General features: G+C 43.5%; 1 protein-coding gene across 4 annotated transcripts in view; it reads left to right on the top strand.

Annotated features, from left to right (window-relative positions):
• The window catches only part of ROBO1 (roundabout guidance receptor 1), a 1055533-nt gene that overhangs the window by 607486 nt on the left and 421978 nt on the right, over positions 1 to 26069 (top strand). The window contains exon 1 of one of the 4 annotated variants that reach the window (XM_030580300.1): positions 13282 to 14064. The exons of the other annotated variants lie outside the window; for them this stretch is intronic. Coding sequence (XP_030436160.1) covers positions 14010 to 14064 — 55 coding nt within the window. The 5' untranslated portion in view covers positions 13282 to 14009. Of the gene's footprint in view, positions 1 to 13281; positions 14065 to 26069 lie in introns of those variants that run through there. 4 annotated transcript variants of the gene reach the window in all.

Below are 26069 nucleotides of genomic sequence, written 5' to 3'. Positions count from 1 at the left end.
GATTTCTTCTTTTGGTTGGGGGAAGGAGGCGTTGCCATCTCCAGTTGCCCAGAGATGGACTTGTTGGGTGTAGTGAGGCAGAGTGGCCTCCCCTGGCCTGGATAGCGAGGAATCACTACACTCCCTCTGGTGGGTGGAGCCAAGCCCACCTCACCCTCTTTGTCAGAAGTACTGGGACAGGACAGGAACTCTAAAGGGAGAGCTCAGCAGCTCAGCTGAATGGGAGCTAGGGAAGGAGACAGATGCCTCCACTCTACTGCAGCACCCACAAGTTGAATCTGCGCTCTGCAGCACTCTGCCCCTGAAGGAGATGGGCCCAGATAGGGAGTTGCCGGGACTACTAACCACAATGTACCCCAAGGACCTGTGGATTCCGGAGGTACCAAACCCCGGGAAGGTAGAAGTAGCCCAGGGCAGATGTTGTGGATGGATTCCCACTGACCCAGTGACGGACCACTCCGCTGCTGTTAGGACCCTAGGCTGGGATGTGGTGGAGTTGTGCAGGCCCGCATCCCCCTATCCCTGCCAGCTCACCTCTGGGGTGGCTGACTCCCCCCCATAAGCCTGTATGCCTGTGTGAATCTACTGTCGGTCAAACTAGGACACTAAACTCTGTTGATGCCCTCTCCCTTCCAGAGCCCCTATACTGTGAGGGTGCTCAGCCCTACCCTAACCCCGAACAGAGTGTTTGTTGGCTGCCTTAGCCAGAAGGCTTAGGCTAAAGCAGGGGTCGGCAACCTAAGGCATGTGTGCCACAGGTGGCATGCGAGCCAATTTTTAATGGCACGCCGAGGTCCTGGCCGCCGGCCCCACTCAGCCCTCTGCCAGCCTGGGTGAACAGGCTGGCAGTGGGCTGAGCAGGCTGGTGGCTGAGACCCCAGCTGACAAGGGGCCAGCAGCCAGAACCGGAACCAGAGCTGGCGCTGGCAGTTGAAGCAGCAGGCAGCCAGGCAAGTGAAAGGGGACGGTGGGAGGCACAGTGGAGGTGCCCACATCCCAGCCTGTCCTGCTGCCCCTCTCTCGCCACTGTGGCTGGACACCAGGGCACTGCAGGCACGTGCTGTCCCTGTGGCCCCTGCGGGAAGGCAGTGGCAGGCCAGAGAGTCTTCTGCAGGGCCGGCTCCAGCATTTTTGCTGCCCAGACCGGAAAAAAAAAATCATCATCTGCGGAAGCTCTACCGCCTCCGCTTCAGTCTTCGGCGGCTGGTCCTTCCCTCAGTGAGGGACCTGCCACCGAAGAGCCGGATGTGGGCCCCCACCGTTGGCTGCCCCAAGCACCTGCTTGCTGGGCTGGTGCCTGGAGCCGAGCCTGGTCTTCTGCCGCCGCTCCCCATTTGCCTGCAGATGCAGTGTCCCCACACAGCTGGCCCACAGCTTCCCTGGCAGAAACAGGAACAGCGTGAGGCAGGGACCCATCCACCATCCAGGTATCCCGACTGCAACCGGGACTGTCCCAGGCCAGTCCCAAGTCCCCGTCCCCTTGGGACTTTCCCCTATGCCCCCTAAACTCCTGCCCTGAACCCCTCATGCCACCCAACCCTGACTCCTACACCGCCATGCTCCCAGTCCTGACTCCTGCACCATCCACATCCTCACCCCCTGCCCTGATCCCCCCATACCTCAATCCTCTGCTCTGAGTGCTCCCACACACACATCCCAGCCCCTGAGCTCCTCCTGCCTGAGGGGGGTTGTAATATGACAGTACCTGTAAGAAATTTAAGTTACTTTTACACCTGCTGGAACCCCAGACCAGCAGTGGACTGAGCGAGGCCAGTGGCAGGCTGAGAGGCTCAGCCCGCTGCCGGTGTGGGGTTCCGGCCACCAGCCCCCCTGCCAGCTAGTATCCAGACTTCCAGCCCCACTCAGCCCACTGCTGGCCTGGGGTACTGGCAGCCAGCCCAAGGCTCTGCTCCTGGCCTCAGCTACTCCCTGCTGTGGTGCACATTGGAAAACTCAGTAAGGAAAAGGATCACACTAAACTGATAAAATCGGCATTTTTATTTTATTTTAAATGAAGCTTCTTAAATATTTTAAAAACCTTATTTACTTTAAATACAACAATCGTTTATTTATATAATATAGACTTATAGAGACCTTCTAAAAATGTTAAAATGTATTGCCGACACGCAAAACTTTAAATTAGAGTGAATAAATGAAGACTTGGCGCAGCACTTCTGCAAGGTTGCCAACCCCTGGGCTAAAGCCTGCTCCCTGTTCTGCCTGCCCAAAGGGCTAGAGGCCCAGGCTGTTAAATACTGCCATTCTTCCAGTCCCAGGTGAGGGGCTGCGAGCTAAAGACAACTCAGTGCTTTGCCCCTCCCAAGGGTGGGAACAAGAGCACCCAATTATTATTTCTTGTTTGCCTCTGTTAGACAGGCCCAGACTAAGGCCTGGTCTACACTATGCGTTTAAACCAAATTTAGCAGCATTAAATCGATTTAACCCTGCACCAGTCCACACAACAACGCCCTTTATATCGATATAAAGGGCTCTTTAAACCGGTTTCTGTACTCCTCCCCGACGAGAAGAGTAGTGCTGAAATCAGTATTGCTATGTTGGATTAGGGTTAGTGTGGCCGCAAATCGACAGTATTGGCCTCCGGGCGGTATCCCACAGTGCATCATTGTGACCGCTCTGGAAAGCAATCTGAACTCGGATGCACTGGCCAGGTAGACAGGAAAAGCCCCGCAAACTTTTGAATTTCATTTCCTGTTTGCCCAGCATGGAGCTCTGATCAGCACGGTTGGCCATGCAGTCCCAAATCCAAAAAGAGATCCAGCATGGACCATATGGGAGATACTGGATCTGATTGCTGTATGGGGAGACAAATCTGTTCTGTCAGAGCTCCGTTACAGAAGACGAAATGACGGAGCATTTGAAAAACTCTCCAGGCTATGATACAGAGTCCACAGCACAGTGCTGTGTGACAAGCGTAACGGAAAGTCAAAGAATCAAATGGATGCTCATGGAGGGAGGGAGGACTGAGGACTCGAGCTATCCCACAGTTCCTGCAGTCTCCGAAAAGCATTTGCATTCTTGGAAGAGCTCCCAATGCCTGAAGGGTCAAAACATTGTCACCAGTAGTTCAGGGAATATGTTGTCAATTTACCGCCCCTCCCCCCTCAAAGAAAAGGGAAAAAAAATCGTTTCTCACCACTTTTCAAAGTCACCGTATGTCTACTGGATGCTGCTGGTAGACGGGGTGCTGCAGCGCTAAACAGCAGCATCCTCTCCCCTTCCTTCCCCGGTGGCAGACGGTACAGTACAAAATGACTGATAGCCGTCCTCGTCATCATCCCGTGAGTGCTCCTGGCTGGCCTCGGTGAGGTCGGCCGGGGGTGCCTGGGTAAAAATGGGAATGACTCCCTGTCATTCCTGGCAGACGGTACAAAATGCTGGGTAACCGTCCTCATCATAGCAGCTGGAGCCTGAGCTCCATCAGCCTCCCCCCCCTTTCATGTCTAAAGAAAAGATTTTGTACTCCCTGGACTATCATAGCAGCAGGAGGCTGCGTTCCTCTCCCTCCCACTCTTTAATGTCCTGCCTGGAGTATCATAGCAGCTGGAGGCTGCCTCCCGCTCACTTTATCTTGCTAAAAAGTCAGTGTTTCTTATTCCTGCATTCTTTATTACTTCATCACACAAATAGGGGGACACTGCCATGGTAGCCCAGGAGGGGTGTGGCAGGAGGGAAGCAATGGGTGGGGTTGTTGCAGGGACACCCCCTAGAATGGTATGCAGCTCATCATTTCTGCGGGATCTCTGGGGCTCTGACCCTGAGCAGCTGTGCTCTCTGGCTCTCTAGTAGACTTGCCCCATATTCTAGGCAGGACTGACTCTATTTTTAGACAAAATATAAAGAAGGGAATGACCCGGGGAGTACAGTACAAAATGCTTGATAACTGTCATCACCATTTCCCAACTGCAAACGGTACAAAATGATTGATAACCGTCATCTCATCGCCAAATTACAATGGCAGACAGTGGAGTAGGGATGGTAACCATCTCTGCTACCTTGCAAAGGCAAATGAATGCTGCTGTGTAGCACTGCAGTACTGCCTCTGTCAGCAGCATCCAGTACACAGACAGTGACAGTGACAAAAGGCAAAACAGGCTCCATGGTTGCCATGCTATGGCATCTGCCAGGGCAATCCAGGGAAAAAGGGCGTGAAATGATTTTGTCTGCCGTTGCTTTCACGGAGGAAGGAATGAGTGACGACATTTACCCAGAATCACCTGCAACACTGTTTTTGCACCATCATGCATTGGGATCTCATCCCAGAATTCCAATGGGTGGGGGAGACTGTGGGAACTATGGGATAGCTATGGGATAGCTACCCACAGTGCAACGCTCCAGAAATCGACACTAGCCTTGGTACATGGATGCATACTGGCGAATTGTGCTTTGTGTGGCTGCATGCACTCGACTTTATACAATCTGTTTTACAAAACCGGTTTATGTAAAATCAGAATAATCCTGTAGTGTAGACATACTCTCATAGACTACTTAAAATTCAGCCCCACTCATATGATCCAAGCCCGAGAGTTATTACCCAATACAAGAGGCAGAGTGGCCTCCCTCCCCTCTGGAGAGCAAGGGATCACTACATATCCCAACACAACCAAGGGCAGAATATAGCCCTAAGACTATGCTAAGAATTTTTTTAAGGAAGTTAAATATATGTAAGCAGATAGGCTTTCAACACACAATTGTAAATTGTTCTGAGCAAGTAGGCTGGTTATTTTAACTCATAACATGCAATTGTAAATTGTACTGAGTGAGCAGGCTGGTTATTTTCAGTTGCTTGGCTTTCTGCTTTGCATTTGACAGAGTTAATTCACTGCAGGCATTCAGCTATTAAATGGAGTCTGCTATAAGCATGTACAATAATTCAGTCAAAAAAATAAGACGGATAGCTCATGTAATTCTTTTTTCCAGGTTGATAAAGTTAAGATTAACTATCCAAGGATTATAAACACATACAATAGTCACCCCTCATCAAATTAATAAATCTATTATTACAGAATTCTTGTTTTCTGGGCCTGTTGACAATCATAGAACATTCCCCTAGAAGTTAACTGTACAGTATATCATTTTATTGGATTTATTTTTAATGAGACAGAGGCTTTTCTTAAACAAAACCTGTGTGCAGTTCATTTAAAAATGGATGTCCTTGGGAATATTAAACTCATGCTATCTGAGCTGTGAATATTAACACATTTTCTCTTACAAATTTTAGGTGCATCATTTTGACAGCCTTTTTTCAGTGCCAATATATTATGTGACATGAATGAGGTCTCAAAACCAGATATTATGGAACAATAATGGTCTGTTGTACCTTCCACAATGCCTAGAAGGGAAGAAAAACCAAACCAAAAAAAAAAGCAAGACTACTTTTCATTTTATTGTGTTTGCTCTTTTAATGCCGTTCAGATTTTTGTTCTTGTTGGCTTCTATTTCTTATAACAGCCTGAGCAATCCACTAGGTGACAGCCTAATACTCCTTCCTATACGATACATGGAAACATGGAGACAGTGGATTTTGAATGGTTCACTTGGTACACACAATAACCAAACACTGAGATTTCAGAGACAGGTCACTCTTTGTTTAAATGATATCTGAGATAACACTGATTTTGCAACAATTATTATGTTGTTTTGTATATTACATATTAAACATATTGTTTTGTCATTACAAAAAAGCCAAAGCGTGGAACAAAAAACTTTTAAAAATAATTATAGGAAATATTGTTCACGAGGCATTTTGAGCTGTTGCCGAGTCTGCTGTTGCTGAGTAGACTGAATAGACAATATGCCTTTAGCATTTTGTATAGGAGAAACAGAAGTATATATATATTTTAGTGAGTTTTTTCCACCAGGATGTGCTGCAGCATAATTGAAATATACCTAGCATTATAATAAGGAAAAGCCACATTCACCACTAGTGTAAACAAATAAGTTACATCCCAGTATAAAACTGTTAGTGACAGCAGAATCAGCTTCAAACCTTCCATTCAAAAACAGAGGAACAAAACAATAGAAACAAGTAGGGCCCACACGTGCAAGATTTCTATACATACTTGGCCTTATCCCCATCCAAGTCACAGGAAAGACTCCCATTGGTTTAAAGGGCACAGACTGAGACCCATAGCAACCCAATAACCTTTCCAGCCTTTCCTCCGACCCCAGGATTATCCTAGCTTCCTGGGACTGTCCCATCTCATTATACTAAAATATATACATTTTCAACTCTTCAATATCTATTCGTTTTCCTGAGTCAATTCCATCTTTCAGCTACCAGAAACAGTCTCGCAAACCTCATCCCAAACCACTCCCCATGGTTCTAATGTTGAGATATACCATTTTTCTATTTAGATAATTTGGTTCACCTGCATTCATGTAAAATTCCCATTGACTTCAATTGGGGTTCTGCATACAGATCAAGTGGGGTTGGGCCCATAATACATTGAGTGACCAGCAAAAGATGGGGTTATCTTAAACTGCAACCCCCCCCAACGTATTTATTCATTTTAATTTGTTTGATTTTATCCTTGCATTTTGCCATTGCATTTGATTTTTAAATAAAAGCTAATAATATTTAACACAATTTTTTGCTCCTAAAGGTATGAAACCATCTCACAATATCATCTTATTAAACAGGCTATAAAAATAATCCTACTGTGTTTTATGCGAAACACAAAGTCTGGAAACTTATCTAATAGAAGAACAGAGGGTAAGAGGAGATTTGACTTTTTTTTTCCCTAATGCTGCCCTAGAAGAGTAAACAAAATTATTAAGTTCCCAGTAATACTGCATATTGATACTTTAAATATATTGACTATTGTAATTTAAGACCTATTTTTTAAAAAAGTTCACAATCATTTACATATTGATTAATAATAACTAAGAGCTTCTTTGTAAAAGACTAGATTTCAGGATGCACATTGTTGCAGGTCTTGTAAAATTAGTTACAATAAGTATGTGCCCAATAGCAATAAGTGATTTTGTGTGAGATGTGAACCTATAGTTTGATTATGTAAGCGCAAGCTCAAATCTAAATACAGTACCTCATCTTGATCAAAATTTTATTTTGCTTTAACTGTGAAAACAGTTGCAAAAAAAGGTACTTTTATTTTAACTAAATATATTGATATTTGCCATATTTTTAGCGTTAATATTAATAAAGTCTTAAGCCTGATCCAACTCCCATTGATATCAATGGGAGCTGAATTGTGGCTTGAAGAGCAATATTGTTTAGTGATTTGTACTTATTGCAAGCCTGAGGATTCTTTTCAGACTATAAACCTTATATATAAAGGGATAACTTAATTTCACTCTGACCTAAACTGCAGCTACTTGTTTGAAGGGATGACAGTTTCTTTGGTGACAGTTATTACAGAATCAGCTGCACTACATAATGGTTTTGGGATCAGGAAGGGAAGAATATCATATTCAGTTAAAATAGAAAGGTGTTTAGGTAGGGAGAATGCAATTACCTCCATATTGGAATACATCCAAGACACTGAGCACATACCCTTATCCTTTGAAAAGGTGCCATGGGATCACAAGTGGTCAGAATCTTGGTATTTTGTTTAATGTGAAATAAAACACCTAAAAGTTTCCTCTAACACATGCTTGAAGCATTGGTTCAGGAGTCTCACTGAGGGAAGAGTGCCATCTACTGAATCACCAATACCATTTCTACAGCACCTTCTCTTTTCCTTGGAGGTTTCCAATCAAGAGCCCTGCTTCTGCAAACACCTAATCACATATGTAATTTATATACATGTGAATAGTCTCATTCGCTTCAAAGTTATGCACATGGGTAAGTCTTTGCAAGATTAGGGCACACGCAAGGACATGCTCAATTTGTGAGATGGGACAAAATCTCAGCTGAAGTTGGTATGGCTGCAAACCAAAAAATGGCGGCAACAAAGGGATATGTGAAGAACAAAAATAAATAAAAATTTAAAAAACGGCACCATAAATGTAATATGAAAGCCATTTTAAAAAATAACTCAGTATTTGTTATTGAACCTTCAATGTAAAGTGATCTACCCAATTCTATCCTACATATGTTTTCATGTGCATTCAAAGCCCATGAAATAACAGCATGTACACTGATTCTCTAAAAGACTCCATGACCACTTTTAAAAGACTGTGTATAACTAACTCACTTGTCTGTAGGAGGGGCCAAATCTAAAGCTTAGACCTGAGTACTCTGAAACTAAGCATGAAACTCTTATATAAAAAGAAGACTAAAAAGAGAGTTGGAACTGTTTTTCAGTTTGAGTGGAAAATAATAAACTCTGTGCTTTCATATTGTTAAACATATATGTTATTATATATCCTATGTAAGGCACCAGAATTTCCCCAGGGCTTTAAAACTTACCTAAAATTGTGCCTTTATGTATCAGTGGAAATAGGCAGGATAATTTTTGGGTCAGACACAGTATCCTCTTTATCTATAGCTATTAATTAGAGTTGAATATATATTTATGACTTTTCTGACACACTTTCAGACGTCACCAGATGTCTGTACTTTATCTTACATTATTAATGCTCACTTATTTGTGCATACCATGTTACAGAATAAACAGAGCAGGCAGGTTTAAAAGCTAATGCATGCTGAAAAGGTATTACCAAAATTCTGAAGAGAGTAATGTCAAATTTCTATTCCTAGAAACATTACACATAATAATTTTCTTTTCTTAAATATCAAGGAGTCTAGAGATCCCCAAACGTTAACATTTTTGTAAGAACATCTGCAGAATTAAAGATGATGCAAATTACTTACAAGATATTCAGATAAACCTCTGTAGGCTTACAGTTTGAACAAATTCAATCAGCTATGCAGCTCTTATATATTATTACTGTTTAAATAAATTAAAAACAATTTGAGAGGTATATATCCAGTAGTGAGCTGGAGCCGGTTCCCACCGGTTCGCAAGAACCGGTTGTTAAATTTAGAAGCCGGTGTAGAACCAGCTGTTAAAGGGGCGGGTAAACAACTCCGGTCCACGGGCCACATCCGGCCCGCAGGAACATCCTGTCTCTGGCCTGCCTGAGCTCCCAGCTGGGGAAGCTCCCCTGTCCCCTCCCCCCGCTCCCTGCCCCTCTGCAGAGCCGCAGCGTGTCGACACGCCGGCGCCAGTGCTTGGGGCAGCTCTGCAGCTCCTGCCGTTTTGAGTGGCATGGTGGGAGGGGGCTGCGAGCTCTAGCGGGCCGTGCGGCATCCTTACATGCTGCCCTGAGCAGCATGGTGAGGGGGCTGGGCCGGGGCTGGGAAGATAAGGCAGGGGGCGGTTGGAGGGGGCGGTCAGGAGACAGGAAACGGGGGGGGGCGTTTCAGGTAGACATGAGTTCTGGGGATCTGTTGGGGTGGTGGTGGATGGAGTTGGGGGAATCAGGGGACAGGGAGTGGGGCGAGTTGGGTAGAGAGTGGGGAGTGGTCCTGGGGGGCAGTTAGGGTGGGGGGTCTCAGAGGGGGTAGTCAGGGGACAAGGAGCGGGGAAGGTTTGATGGATTGCTTGTGGCCCTTGCGGGTTCTGAAGGGGCAGTCGGGGGCAGGACATAGGTGGGGGGTCAGACGGGGGGACAAGCTATTTTAGGGGGCACAGCCTTACCTACCCGGCCCCTGATACAATTTTGCAACTCCGATGTGCAGGGCCAGCTTTAGGAAATGCGGGGCCCGATTCAAACAGTTTCGACGGGGTCCCGGCAGGGATAACTTTAAAAAACAAAAATAAAAAACACGTGGGGCTTGTACTCACCGGGCAGCGCTCCAGGTCTTCGGCGGCATTGAAGGACCCGCTGCTGAAGTGCTACCAAAGACCGGTAGGGAACCGGTTGTTAAGATTTTGGCAGCTCATCACTTATCCAGTCCTAGTAATTATTCTGGAATAATACTGTGTATCTGTTTACTCAGCTAAACGATATGCTATAAGCTTTATTTGTGTATCTGAAACAGTATGATCTGGACAACTCTTGAAAGATTCTATTGTATTGTCTATTCTGTAAGAAATATCTATAGTTCCCAAAGGATTTCTATAAAGGTGAATAAATATTATATACATTTTACAGATGGGGAAACTGAAATATACAGGGGTTAAGTTACTTTGTCCAAGGGTACAAAATGAGTGCATGGTAATAGAAATCAAGTCTCTTGAATCTTAATCCATTGCCCTATTTGGTAAATGTTTTAATTTAAAATCTAACTAAGAAAATAAAACTCCAGAATACATAATAGATCAATGTGTTACAGAACTTTTCCTGGCACACTTTGAGAATGACCTAAATATAACAATGCATAGATTTGGGGGACTAGTCTTCCGGGGATGTATGGGGGATGGATTTAAATGTATAATTCACAAATGAGATACTCAAATAAATCTCTTACTCACTGTGAACACAATACACTTCTCTTCTCTGGACATCATACGTACTATCTACATGTTACAAATTCAATTGATTCATGTATTTTGAGATAGCCTGTAAGCATCAGCTCACAGCAGCGCATTAAAAAAGTTATGTTTTTGCCAAAACAAAATTCACAGAATATAACCAACTTTATTTAAAAAGAAAGGGTAAAATAACATTTTACAAATCCATGTAAACCACCTTGTTTTCAGGTGAAATACACATTTTTTTTAATGTACTAAAGATTGGTCTGGTAATGGACTTGTGGTTTTGCCATTCCTAATTCACGTGATCAACTAAAATACACATTTTAACACAGGAAGTCTCACACTCATACCATGAAATCTATCTTATTTAACAAACCTTAAACGGAACAAAAAAAATGTATCTTCAGAGTTATGTTCTTGTTTATTCTGTGGGCTTTGACTACTTATCTCAGGTCTTCTTCATCTCATTTATTTAAATGTCAGACTGCTTACTGAGGTATAAGAACTTTCTATGACCTTTCCACAGTTTTGGCAATTCCACTGTGTGTTTTAATTCTAGAGAGGAGGGATGATAATATGACTGTGCTTTCATTAAGTGAAAGATGGCATGAGGTCACTGATCGCACAGGTTGAGAAACTGTTGTTGAATAAGTACTGTTCTCAGAACACTGACTATGTGTAAACACAGGAACTCGGGGGGTGCCTGGCAGTGACTTCATAGTTGGGATTGCTTTCTAAAATGAGTTTAAATTTAGGCATAGATTGCTGTTATCTTCTTAGAATAGGCAGACTATTACACAAGATTAGTTTTTATAACCTTTGAATTTTCTGTGTAGCTTTTATTTGTTTTTTTCTGGGAACATGCAAACCTGATTGGTTGATGGGGCAGGAACACAAATTCTTTGTCAAGAACTAAAAAATGTTTTCTCTAATTTTATACAACAGTGTATAATTTGCAGTAGCGGTCTCATAAAATGTTCTCATTTGCAGCTAAACTTCTGTTCACACCTCATCCAACCCCCATGCTCTAATTTAGCATTAAAAACTTAGAAACAGAATACACACAAAGCTTTGATGTGAAGCAGTTAGGAACATTACACACACAATTTACCTGACACAAACCCACAAGGAACCGAGAAGTTAAGCCATTTAATAGTGGATACTCTTCTCAGTCACTCACAAGCACACATAATTACTATAACTGTCATACCATGCATCACATCCTTAACTTTGCCCTCTAGGGATGTCATCCTGTCACCTCTCCCTTTAACTGCCCTTCTGTACATTACCTTTTACCAAAACTACCTTCTCCCAGCTCTACCAATTACTATGCCAAACTTCCACAGCAGCTAGTGGGGAGAGGGGAAATAATCTAGTTAAGGCGGATGTGCAGAATGGTGACAGAAGGGCAGAAATGAGATTACCATGCATGGTTTGGGGTGTACAGTAGTTGTGGTAATGAAAAGAGGTGTGCCTATGTGTGAAAGAAAGGTTGGGTAGTGTTACAGTTCTGCCAACCAGAGGTGTTCAAAAATCATGAGCTAGCCCCCCAAGAGCTTTTGTGTGTTTTAACCTTTGGAGATCACTTGGGTCATGTTTTGAAGCTTTTATCTGCAGCTCTGAGGGTAAGAAACTGCTTTTTTTTTTTTAAAGTGAGAATCACAGTTTCCATTTATTCACATGACTCCAGGAGCCAGTGCATTAAGAAAATCATCAAACATGTTAAAATCAAGAGAGCTGGCTTACCTGTTTATTACCATGCTTTAGTGGGTGTTTGCCAGCCATGTTGTGCATATAGCAACCCCAACTACTTCACAGGGAATTTCTTTGTGTATACATGATGTAGCACGATCACTTTCTGTATATTTATTATTAATTTGTCATAGATGGAAAGTTGTTGTTAAGCAGAAAAACTGGTACTTTAAAATAACTGAATAGCTTACAAAGTTAGTTTTGCACAACCCAGGCTACTACACTTGAGTAGTCTCAGGAAATACTTCACGTCACGTGCATAAACCCTTACATTATTTCCTCCTTGTTTTAACTGGCCAGCTGCTTGCTACAGGGCTGCGATGCCATTCATAACTACCTTTTCTCTAGTGTGTTCCTTTGATTGGAGATTTCTTGCTTGCTGCATGGATAGCTGCAAGTCCCCCAGAAATAGAGTGAAACTTTGTTCAGAGCCCACCCAGACATTACTCAGGGCCGGGGCTGTTCGGCTAGTGTGTGTCCCAGACAATGCGTCTTCCCTGGAAGGCAGCCCAAGAAACACCTTTTTTGCACCCCTCCTAAGCAATAATACACCAGACGGCTGGAGCCAGCTCTGGCGCTTCGCTTTGCAGCCTCAGTGCCTTTGGCAGCGAAGAGTTAAGTGATTGGACCCGGGAGGATTTTTGAAGCCCTAGACCGGGAAGTTCCATTTGCACGGGGGGAGGAGGGATGGAGGGTGAGACGCGGCATGTTCCATTCTCCGCGCGCACCCAGGCCGGGCCCTCCCTGGTTACCTTACGGTGGCGTTACACGCTGCGGGGAGACCCGGGCGGCCTGGTCCCCTGCCACGCGGCGCGCGCCTCTCTGCCTTGGGCGTGCGGGGCTTGCCTGGGGCGGCTCCTTTAAGGTGTCATCAGCCCCGCACCTGGACTAGGGGGGCCCACGGCGGGCGCGAGCCACCAGAAACTTCAGACGCTGCTGAGAGCCCCACGGAGACGCCGCGGTGCCCAGCCCCCGCCGGCTGCTGCTGCACCCCCTGCCCTTGCAGGAGGGGAGGCGAAGGAGCGGCTGCTGCTGCTCCTCCTCCCGCGGCTGCACTAGGGGGCTGGGTGGGTGGGTTGGGGGCGGTGGCCCTTGGAAGTTTTGCGCTCTCCTCTCTCTTTTGTGTTCGTCTCCGGGAAGGGAGAGGTTTACATGCCCGCTTGCAGGGCACAGGGGGGAGATGCAGGGCAGGGCGAGGAGTTGCTGCTGCGCGTGACTCCTGCAAGGCTCTGCTGCTCCCTCTGCTCATGGCTTTCCCCTACAAGTGATGGGAGCGAAGGCTGCTGTTGCTCCACCTCACTCTTCCCTCCAGCCTCCCAAAAGCACCGAGCCGGGGCCCTCACCCAGAGCAGCCGTCAGCCCTGCGCCTGCCTCGGATACCCAGTGACTTTGTGTGGCTCAGGTCGCAGCAAGCACTTTTTCCCTCTCCCAGCCTGCCAGGGTGCTGCAGCGGTTTATGGTCTCGAAGGGGCAGTGCTCTTTTGGTATACTTGCAAGTGACCCGGGTGCTGAAGGCGAAGTCCCAGACTAGAGAAGCAACTTGCGAGCAGGGCACAGAGAATCCAAGCTGCGGAAAATTGCGGATCTTTTGTTTTCTTCTTCGCTTTTGATGGTCCCAGGAAGTGTCAGAGCCCCTTCTAGGAAAATCCAGGGCAAGGGGGAGAAGTTACAAGACTTGGGGTGCTGTTGACAATACCTTCTGCGGGGAGTACTCGCTATTAACTCCTGGAGGATTAGGAAACCTTGCTTATATTAAGCTTCTGTGGATTTACAATCGGAGGGGCCTTTTAATTTGTATTCCTCCCCCCTCCTATTTGGCATGAAACTGTTTGCAGGCGCCACTTGAGGACAATGATCGCGGAGTTTGCTCACTTTTACCTCTTTGGATTAATATGTCTCTCTTCAGGTAACCACCAAAAAAAGAAAGGAAACCTTTTACATGCCAAAGCTGAGTAAGGAGCGCTCTCTCGCTCGCTAGCTCAGTTCTCTTTGCACCTCGCTATGCTGGTTTCACTAACTGAAGATGCTTTTTCCAGTCTGTACTCTGGAGCTCCAGCCTCTCTCTTTTTCCGTTTTAAATTAAGTTTGCTCTCGATCAGATCATGTGTGAGAAAATGCTTTCTTTTTAAAAGAGGGAGGGGAAGAATAGCTTATTATTTTTCTAGTCTCCAATATTTCTAAATGGGCTGCTTTGTAGACTGCCTGTGATTGAACCTGGAATCCTAGGGACGGAAAACAAGAGGGAGGGGAGGAGAGGGCTTGTCTGAACAAATGGCCTTGGCTCGCCCGGGATCCTTTAGCATGGACTTTTCTTCCTCCCTCACCCACTCTCGGTAGCAGCAACGAGCTATTAGTTGTTTGATGTATCCTAGGGTTGTAATTAAAACTGATTATGAAGAAACTGCAGGAAGTAGCTCACATCCTACAGTAGGAAGGAACTATTTGTTCTACTTGGTTGGATTTAGGTATAGATTATGGATATTACAAAGGGGGAAATTAGTGTGTGTTGGGGGCTTACACAGGGCACGTTTTTTCTTGCATCATTAATAAGCTAGGTCAGAGTTCTCTCTTTTGAAAGGGCAATTACAAATTAATAGATTTATCTCTCGTGAATTTCTGTAGGAAGCTACTTTCAGGCCACTCTTTACTGAAATATACAAGTATTTTGCCAAACAAAGCTGATGACTTTCTGCTTCCAAAGCAGCGTGCAGTACTCGTCGTTTTAGCCATCTCCCGATGCTCAGCTTCTTTCAAAAAGTTAGATCCTGCTCTTGTGTGTTAACTTTTAGACGAGCTACAAGGTGCATCTTGGAAGCTGTGGGATCTGTAGTTACACGAGTGGCCCTTGTATAACAACCGTGAATAATGTGTGTATTGGGGAGGTTGTTCAGTCTGTTTATGTTGCATGGCCAGTATTTCTCTCCAATACCCTTTGCTTAGTGAGAGAGTGGCTGGACTCATGGCACCCATGTTAAAATCATTTAGTCTGATTACTGAAATCCTTACTTGCAACTGCGTGAAATCTATCCCCGATCAGAGGGGACTCGAAGCAGTCTGGCGAGGAAAATGAACCACTTCCTACGTGCTATAAGGAAATCCCCGGCAGCCTGCTGCGGTGTAGACGTTTAGGTTCGGTCTGGACCTGGAACCTGGGCTCTGGGACCCTGCACGGGGGGTAGCTTCTTTAAAATAGGGCAGCTGGATGCAGCTCTGTGGGAGCTGAGCAGGTGAGTGGGTTAAACCTTAAATTCCATGTCTATTTCTCTGTCTGTCGCTCGGATAATGTAGCCATCCTAACAGTTTGCATGTCTAGTTGATTGAGTGCTCTTTGCCACCGAGCTGGATGCAAATTGAAGGCACTGAGAACTAATCTCCCCGCTTGCCTCCTCCTTTCCCCTCGCGTTCTCTATTTTAATTTATAGCCTCAGATTGCTTTGAGATTATTTTTGATTCACCTTCTCTGTTAAAGTTTATTCACATGTGTAGAGTGAAGTGTCAGTATGATAAATGGAGAAAGGAGAGATCACTGAAGAGATAAGGGATTAATGGTCATTAGTTACTGTTTGAGCTGGATTTGTGTGTGTTGGGGCATTTTATCATGCCTGTAGATTAAAGATAGCATTATACTAATAGGGTATCGTTGATAGAGAATTTGAAAGTGAACAAAAACTACTGTCTTTAAGTACCTTATCGAGCGGTGCTGGAGAATATAATTATACAGACTTTGTTCATCATGATTACTATGGTTTTTACTATGATGTTCACCTAAAATCAGTGTTTGTCCCCCACACTAGATTTGCAGTTTTAAAAATAACTTCAATTTATTTTTTTCTTCTCCACTGAGTTTACCTCCTGTTTTTACCAACTAACACTTCAACCACTGTTGTGCGTCTGCACATTTAATGTGCAGCTCCTTTCATCGTATATCAAAATATGATCATCAAAATGCAAAATCTAATGTATCAAATTCAGCAAAACCTTGTCCTCTAGTTTAGATGAATTAGAGGGACACTAACATGATCAAGTAGGAGTTTTTTTTCTTAATTGATTTTTATGCAATTGAAGAAGATTCAGATGAGTGAGTAAAGTTATGGTAATGTAAGACACCTGGTTGGTCAGTGAATGAAAACATTTTTGAAAAATTTAAATTAAATACAGTACCTGAAGAATTAAACTGTAACTTATACATTCAGTGATAAAATGCTTGTTTATAGATCATATAATTAATTTAACCATTACAAATTTGCTGCTAAGTATTGTATTTTCTTGTACTCTTTTTAATGTGGAAAGCTCTGCCTTTTTTCTTTAAAAGAGAGGGACTCTCTGTATCCCACTGCCGTTGTCCTGCAAAAAATGTTGTTGCTTGCTCTACTTTGGATTTACATGCTTCTGTCTGTGTTAGCTTCTTCCAAGAAGAGATAATTGGAAGAAAAAATGTTTATGGTTCTTAATAACTTGTTCTGTGTAGATCTTCTCTGGCAGCTGTCTGTACCAGGAAAACTTACTTTCATAAGGATAAATTGAGCTGGGACTGTACCTGGATGTGTCCTTTATTCCAAGTTAACTAGCAGATTTCCCTGTCTAGTTATTCTCCCTTCTTCCTTTTCTCCCACACAAAATTCCCTGCATCTGGAGCAACAGAATGAAATTAACTTGATTGCAGATTTGATTTTTTCATGCTGAAGAAGTGTGAAAATTAGAAGAACTACATCTGTTCTCTACTTTGGGGACTCCAAGATTTAGGGAGACTTGTGAACAGGAGATAATATTTTCTGTAAGCTGTGTGGGGTTTTTTTTAGATGCAATTAGTCAAAGAGCAAGATTTTTTTTTTTTTTTTAAAGGCCAGACTTTGTGGCTGGAGGTATAATGTGCCTGCAACTTAGGTCACTTAGCCATCTAGCAGATTGTGGTCAGGTTTTTGAACATGAAAATGTGCCTGTAAAATGGAAAGCTTAAAGCTGAATTTGAAAATGTGGCACTCAAAGTTCTACTTTCATATAACCAGTGAGTTCCACTTGTGAGTCTTCCCTCCTCCATCCAGGCCCCACCTCCCCTCTCTCTCAAAAAATGGAATCCAGAAAAGGTTCGGAAGTGGTGGGATTTTTTGCTTGTCTGTTCCACCTCTCTGTCATTACAGGAAGCTGGGTTTTTCTCTAAATCTGCTCTTGCTCCCACTGAAATTAATGGACTAAATCCCATTGCCTTCAATAGAAAAAGACATGCCTGTGTTGCACTCTCAGCGGCTAGGGACTGAAAAACGTGTCAAACACTTTGTAGCCAGAAAGATGGTGTGTGGTGGAATCTACTAGCCAATGGCCAATATAAAACTGGGGGGGACATAGGATGAGGGGAAAGGTTCCCACTAGCAAGATCAAGGTGCAGTTTATGGGAAAGAAGCACAGGTATTGGGAATGGTGCTAGGATTTTAATGGCCATGTAATCTTCTCTGACGTTCCTCATTGCTCATCAGCCTGGGGCTAGTAGATATTGGATACACTTGAAATTTGAATTACTTATAGTGCTGGAGTGGAGGAGCTCCCCTCTCTCACACCTCCATCTCAGTTTTAGTCTCCAGTCAAAAGGATGGGGGAAGAGATGGAGTGTAAGGGATATGGCCATTGTCCTGATTAATCCCCATTCTCTAAATTTTGCCCACCCCTTCCCTATTTTTTTGGGCAGTTGTTCCTAATAGATCATAGAATTCTCATATCTTTCCCCAGCAGGAATAGGAACATCAAACTGATACGACTGAAAATGAAAGCTTTCAGTTGTGGAGACTGACTGACTCACCATGTACTCTCTTGCCAGGAATCAATTCATACAGCTCTGTTTTTAAATTCATGCTCAAGGCTTTAATGATCTCCTGGGCAAAGTGACAGTTTGTTACTGGCTGGATTCATGAGTCCACAATGGAGATCTTTGCATTCCTACAGCATACTCTATTGCCTGGCTTTCAAGTGCATCCCAATTGCTCAGTATGCTTTTCCTCTCATTACCTGGTTATTGTAGGATATACAAGTTAGTGCTCTTCAATTAGGATTGGTAAATTTGATGAACAGGGATTTTTTTTGCCTTTTGAAATAGCTTTATGTGGTCGAGTTGCCTGTGCAGGCATGGTTTTCATTGGTAGTTCTAGCTAGTAGAGAGTAAAACTGGTTCCTGTATTCAGTTATAGGAATTTTTTTTCTTTTTGAGGATTGATAGTTAGAACAGGTGGAAGAAATCTGAGAACCCCAAAAGTCTGTGCCAGTTGGTGGTCTACCCATTGGTGGAAGTAAATCAACAGTGTTTAGATTTTTCTGCTTCTTCAGTAAGGAAGATGCTGACAAACTTCCCAAAATGCTTCTGACAGATGATTTTCTCCCCTTGAACCTCGCCATTCTCTATCAATATCCTAGGAAGAGGTAACTTTAAAAACAAAAAAAAGTTAAGCTGTAACTCAGAGGATTACTAGATTTTAAATGTATTTTTTTCTGAAGTACGCAAGTCATTAGACAAAATGTAAGAATTCGACAATTTTAAAACTAACATATACATGAAGATAAGTATCTCGTCTCTTTAACACTAGAACCTGAGGGATAGTAAAAGCGTATCTATTTTAGTAAATAGAATTACAGTAATTCTTTTAGAGGAGGACCTGAGAGAGTAGAGCTAGCTTTAATGTAGTCAAAGTTGTCTGCACTAGGATTGTGGTTGAAGATGCAGTGACTCCAACCTAAGAACGAGGAGACCAGTCACATGTTACTAAATTCCTTCTTCATAACAGAACACAGCTTTAAATACCCAGTTGGCCATCTGGTTGGAAACCACTTACTCCTAGCCAATAACGCTGCTACCTGTGGAGATTTAAAAAAGCATGACAAAAGAACCCTCTTTTCTTTTCCAGTTTGGATTACTGTGGTTTTTGTTATGGTTCTGTTATCAAGGGAGAGACGCATTTTTTGATGTGGCTTCAAAGATGGATTTTAGGGTCAGCATGACTTTCAAGATACATTTTAACAGAAAGGAGTATTTCAAACATCAGAAGCTTGGCTGCATTCCTTACTGCTGCATGCAAATTTTTGCTTCATCTCAGTTACTGCTGGCTGTTGTATAGATTATTTCTTTTGTCTATAAGGACAGTGATTTTTCTCTCTCTAACAGTGGTCAAATGCCACTGTTGTTCCCCTGTTGGTTAATATTTCGATCAGGAAAATCGTGCAACTAACATGCTTTAACCAAACAACACTTCAGTAGTGTGCAGAACTCTTTCCGGCTCAGGGCCAGTAGGAAGTATTTCCATGCACTTTGACTAAAAGCTACAAGATACAGTTGCAGATAGTGCTTCTATATTGTGATGCCAACTTTTCCCAACCGTGCACTAAAAATTTCCCAAATCTGGTGGAAAATTTCCCAGATAAAGTTTTTTTTATTTCAAAATCTCAAAGGAACGTGTGTTTTTTAATAACTATATAATATATTATATCCACATTATTCTTATTCATCTGAGATATTTCACATTATCATTTGTGTATGTAGAGATGTTTTTCAATTTTCAGCCTATACAGTAACTAAAATATTTAACACATGAGTAGAATTGAAATGATATAAATCAATGTATTTTACGCAAGTTTCACTATTTAAAAAACAAAATTATTAATAAATACAATGTGCCCTGAAGTATACCGTACATCAGTTACTTTGAAAAAATAAAAAGTAAACCTATGATTATAAAATAAGATGATAAAGCAAACAGAACAAATAACACTTTTATATAATTATCCTTATTATAATCTCTGAGATTTATCTATTTTCTGACTCCTGGTCTGAGTCGTCACTAGGAACATCATTACCATCATTAATATTTTTATTAGTTTTATCACTTTAATTTTTGCTGTACATATTTTTACAATGTAAATACAAGTGCTTAATAGTAATTACAAAATTAGACCATTTCTCTTGTTTTGCTTTCAAAGCTGACCTTATAACTACACTAGAATTGAGTATTTTGGTTGTCATACAGTTTCTTTTTTTGGTTTTTATGTCCGTTACCATGGAAAATATTCTTTCACATGCTGGATTTGAATGCGGTAATGTGAAAACCTTTTTAGCCAGTTCAGATATATTTGCAAACATGAATTGACCTGAATAATCTTTGATCTGTTACAGCCTCAGCAATTATGGAATCAGGGAAACATTTTTAACTACTTCAGTCAAGCGTTCTACAGATTGAATACTGACATTGTGTTCAGCAAAGTAACAGGCCATTCTAATCTCTGCATTTTTAACTTGCTCTTCAAATTTTTGTGCTTTTTTTTTAAATTTCACAATCTTGTTTATTAAACATATCAATTTTCTTTGTATTAGATATTGTCGCAACCTTTTGTTTGTTTTTTACCACTAGCATGCTTATCTAACTCACTAGTACCTGCCTGGATTTTTACGTCACAATGTTTACAATAAGCTAAAAAATGATCTGCAGCCAGTCTTTGTATTTACCCTCTTGAAGCCACAAGTCTTGAAAGGCTTGTTTGAAAGTAGATGGCTTCTGTTTTGGTGGACCTTCACCCCGAGTTTTCAGTACTCTGTTGGGGGTGCTCTCCCTTTGTTTTTGTTTTGATATGGATGGATCTTTGTCTATTAGTGCCGTCTTCTTCCTCTTCTCACCGGTCTCTGTATTCATTTTTTACGTTAGATAAAAAATGGAAAGAGAGCTCTAAAATAATGGAATGTGATAATTAGTATAATGTGTATTTCAATTTATATTTAAATCAAAGAAGGGAACATATTATTACCTAACACAGCAGGTGAAGATATTTAATATTTGCCTGGTGGAAGGTGCTGTTACAAATTTATGAACAGCTGAACGCTCTGGTCCACGTTCTCTGTCCAACTGCAAGCATGAAATACAAAATTTTAGAGATTTAATGACCGATCAAGAAACTAATCATAATGAGTAAATATTGCAATATATGTAATTATTGGAAGAAACCTTACCTAGAAGATAAATTTGATAACATCTCCTCATTACCCGCCAGCCAGCTGTTGCTGAAGTTTTTTTGTTGTGAGTGCATGTGTGCACTTGTCACTTCACTTGTGCTGTCATGATATAGTACATTGAAGCACCACCAATAGGAGAGCAGCACAACCCGATTTGTGAAAATCACGGGACAAATATTCACCAATCAAAACGCATTTTGAGGGAAATTTAAAAGAAGCACAAAATTTTACTTTCTATGAAAACTTTCTAGGATTTTTTGAGATTTGGAAAGTCTTTTACTTTTAATGAAATTTTCCCAGGATGATTTAAGTTTTGAATGAAAATTCCCAATTTCCGAAGTTGAAACATTTTACTTAAAAATTCCCAGATTTGGGGAAATTTCCCAGGATATAGAAGCACTGGTTGCAGAACGGGTAATGTGTTCCTGCCAAATAGTCTAATTATTATGGTTTAATCGGAGGGCTTGTCTACATCAGAAAGTTGCAGCGCTGGTGAGGGAGTTACAGCGCTGCAACTTAGGAGGTGTACACATCTGCAGGGCACCACCAGCGCTGCAACTCCCTGTTTGCAGCGCTGGCCGTACTCCCGTTTTGTCTCGGGTGTAGAGGATCCAGCGCTGGTGATCCAGCGCTGGTAATCAAGTATAGACACTTACCAGCGCTTTTCTTGACCTCCGTGGAATAAGCAGGTATCCCAGCATACCTGAGGAAGCGTCTGGTAATCAAGCTGGTCTCCTTCCCCGGCTTGCTCTCGCGTTCCCCGAACAAGCAGGTCTCCTTCCCTGAGGTTTGCTGGGTGGTTCCGGGAACGCGAGAGCAAACCGCGGCGAAGCTGGTCTCCTTTCCCGGTTTTGCTCTCGCGTTCCCCGAACCCCCGAGCAAGCAGGTCTCCTTCCCTGCAGTTTGCAGGGTGGTTCGGGGAACGCGAGAGCAAACCGCGGCGAAGCTGGTCTCCTTTCCCGGTTTGCTCTCTCGTTCCCCGAACCCCCGAGCAAGCAGGTCTCCTTCCCTGCGGTTTGCAGGGTGGTTCGGGGAACGCGAGAGCAAACCGCGGCGAAGCTGGTCTCCTTTCCCGGTTTGCTCTCTCGTTCCCCGAACCCCCGAGCAAGCAGGTCTCCTTCCCTGCGATTTGCAGGGTGGTTCGGGGAACGCGAGAGCAAACCGCGGCAAAGCTGGTCTCCTTTCCCGGTTTGCTCTCTCGTTTCCCGAACCCCCGAGCAAGCAGGTCTCCTTCCCTGCGGTTTGCAGGGTGGTTCGGGGAACGCGAGAGCAAACCGCGGCGAAGCTGGTCTCCTTTCCCGGTTTGCTCTCGCGTTCCCGAACCCCCGAGCAAGCAGGTCTCCTTCCCTGCGGTTTTGCAGGGTGGTTCGGGGAACGCGAGAGCAAACCGCGGCGAAGCTGGTCTCCTTTCCCGGTTTGCTCTCGCGTTCCCCGAACCCCCGAGCAAGCAGGTCTCCTTCCCTGCGGTTTGCAGGGTGGTTCGGGGAACGCTGAGAGCAAACCGCGGCGAAGCTGGTCTCCTTTCCCAGTTTGCTCTCGCGTTCCCCGAACCCCCCTTGAAGCCGCCCAACAGCGCTGCAGTGTGGCCACATCTAACACCACTTGCAGCGCTGGTTGCTGTAAGTGTGGCCACTCTGCAGCGCTGGCCCTATACAGCTGTACTAATACAGCTGTAACAACCAGCGCTGCAAAATTTTAGATGTAGACATGGCCTGAGTCTTCAATTGGAGCAAACATTAGCAAACAAACAGTAACTAGTGACTACTAAGTAGCAGCCTGGTTCAGTGTCTAGTGTAAATGTGTTGCATCCATGCCAAATGATTATTTAGAAAAAATCATTTAAGGGATGCTTGTTTTGAGCGCCTAATAGATTTCTTTGTCTATCTTATTTTATTAGTTTAATGGTGTTACGATTGAGAAGAGATTTCTTTACTACACCCTCTTTTCAACTATTCTTATTTGAAGCTGAAGTTTTTCACACTCAGTGTCTATTTGAAAAAGAATCATCTTGACCAAATCTGATGAAACCTGATTTTCTTACTTCTCAGTATATAAGAATGTAGAAAGTATAACAAAAGTAGTTTGATACTTAATTTAGTCAAGTAACTGAAATGGCTTTTATTTCACAACCCTAAACTTGATGGTTCAGTTGGTCCTATTAGAGGATGATTGCTTTGCCAAATTAGTTCATACACAATGCTGGTGCTAGCACTCAACCAGTCACTTGTAGAGCTCATACAGTTTGTTTTGTATTGTCTGTAGTGTTATCAAACTGTGTTTTGACCAACATGAATCTAAAAATGGCTGCCTGATTTGCCATTTCAGAAGTTACTTTGGAGTAATTTTTGAAATATTTCACGCTCATGAAGATCACAGAGGTGTGTCATTGTTCATGTAAATCATTACTGAGTCAGGAATTTGCCATTTTTGATGGGATGGAATGGCTATAAAACTGTTTTTTGCTGTCTGAGCTGTTAATATTTCTAGTTTTTCATATTCAAGGAATGGGTAAAAACCTGGTTCTTTCTAAGCAAGAAGAAGGACATTTTAAAACTTTCTGTACTAAAGGACCTGAAAAATTTCATTTGTGTGATCTGCTGTATAGTCTTGCCCAGTCACTGGTGCTTTCCTGGAGCCTAGATTTAGGCACTTGTCTCTGATAAAGGGGCTGGGCTTGGCTCACACTCCTTTTTATTGGCATCTCCCATTGGCTAGCTTAGGTGGCTCCCCACCTACTATGTTGGCTGTTGTGGACTGCATTCTAAGGTGTCTATCTCTTGCCATTCATTGTAGAGGGAGCATAAGCGCCTGACGTGGTTCTGGAAATGCAATGTTGTGCCTATGTTTTTTTAGGTGCCTAAAAGTTAGGTGCTGTTTTGCTCAGCATTGCAACGATTGAGTCCCTTTGTGGATCTCAAGCTTGAATGAGAGGCAAGTCTTTTGTTACAAATGTGAGATTCCTCTTAAGATCAAGAAGCAGAACTCCTGAATAAGGTAGGTATCTCAAAATGAGAAATATCAACCCAAATTAAGTGTCTCTCTTTCTTTAGTAACCTTACTGGTGAAAAGATGAGCCTCAAAAGTGGCTTCTGCTGTGGAAAAGTGTGTTTTGAGCAGGGGCCTAATCAAGCAAATAACATGAGAACCTTCCTTCCACCCATTTCTTCCTGCACCCTTTGACCAAAGCAACCGTATGGCTTGAGGGAGAGCCAAGTGTGTGATTGTCTTTCCTCCCCTTGCATTTCTTATTCAAACTTAGCTTCCTTATTTTAGTTTTGTGGGGAAAATGGAGCAGTGAGTGAAAGAGCAGCTAATGCTATGGATGTTTATAAACCCTATTACTGCAGGTGGCTTCCGAAAGACCCACACACACCCTAAAGGAAGGGACCTGTCTCCAAAAGGGCATAGAAAGAGGAGAGCTAGTGCTCCCCATACCAAGACCATGTCAAAGAAGAACATTCCTTGACTCCATCCACCACGTCAGTTCTGACTGTGCCTGGTTTAGTTCCTTGAGTTGTCAGGGGCCTCCGGTACCGGTGGTACTGTCACAGACGCACACCCTAAGTGGGCAGGCTCTAAGAAAGAGGACAGTCAGCAGACTGCCTCGTTCACCTCAGCAGCACAGACAAAGCACTTGGCACCGAGCGACACTGCAGTGCAAAAGGCAACAGCGCTACCCGCTGTCCCTGTGTTGAATAGCACAGACGCTACACTGGATTGCCATGCTGTCCATGACATGCTCTTTGTTGGCTCCTTTCCTACCGGCACTGTAAAGTCCCTTTCTATTGCTACAATTCTCCATTCTGCCTTTCGCACAGGTACCTCCATCAGTACCACAGCCTCAACAGTTTCTTGCTCCGAAGGACCTGAAAATTGCCCTGGTACCAGAATCACCTCTCCTTTGTACCGATATTGCTTCGGTACTTTTGCTACTGCTCACTCCACCAACTACAGCTGCTCTTTCTTTCTTTAGTGAGGAGAATGAAGATGAGGAAGGGGAGGCTTTCTCTTCCCAACATTCTTCACCTGTGCAAAGCAGTGTTCAGTCTGCACATCCTGAGTGCCTAAGCCTTCACCAGGATCTGAATTTCAAGGGTGTTATGGTCACCTGTGCCCTTCCCACTTCAATGGCATTCTGGGACTCATGGGCAGGTTATAGGCAGCTTTACCTCCAGCTCCTAGGTGGCACTACAGAGATACATAAGCACTCTTCACCACAATCTCTCCCAAACGCAACTTTGAGGAAGTAAAAGAAGTCTTAGCTCAGGAGGCGGCTCTTGCCACCTGTACTTCATTCTCACTAGATGAGACTATTGTCCCCCTTGCGCCTAATGCTGGAGATGATTTCAGGAATTTCCAGGGGGCTCTTCAAAAGAATAGCAGAGACACTCCAGATATTCTAGAGGAGGTCTCCAACTCATGTTGTGAGCTTTTGGACAACTTCACATGTCCACATCCTCCAAGATTTCCTTTGAATTAACCCTGCAATCATGGAAACCACCACAGCTACCATCCCACCAACATGTAAGAGAGCGAACAAAAATATTACTTCCCTTCAAAAGGTGATGGAATTTCTAATCACACACTCAGACAAATAATTGGTATCGGTGAAGGATAGCCCAGTGGTTTGAGCATTGGCCTGATAAACCAGGCACTGTGAGTTCAATCCTTGGAGTGGGCCACTTAGAGATTTGTGGGCAAAAATCATTACTTGGTTCTACTAGTGAAGGCAGGGGGCTGGACTTGATGACCTTTCAAGGTCCCTTCCAGTTCTAGGAGAGAGATGTATCTCCATTATTATTATTTATTATAACTACCCCTTATGATAGAGTGGAAAAGACTGGACTTGGTCACAAGGCCTATTAACCACGCGACGCTACACTTCCAGATCAACAATTATGAAGTATTTTTTGGAGACGTATGACCATACA

This window comes from Gopherus evgoodei, chromosome 1 (genome assembly GCF_007399415.2).
Source record: "Gopherus evgoodei ecotype Sinaloan lineage chromosome 1, rGopEvg1_v1.p, whole genome shotgun sequence".
NCBI classification, from domain to species: Eukaryota; Metazoa; Chordata; order Testudines; family Testudinidae; genus Gopherus; species Gopherus evgoodei.
This window is presented reverse-complemented; position numbering and strand designations above follow the sequence as displayed.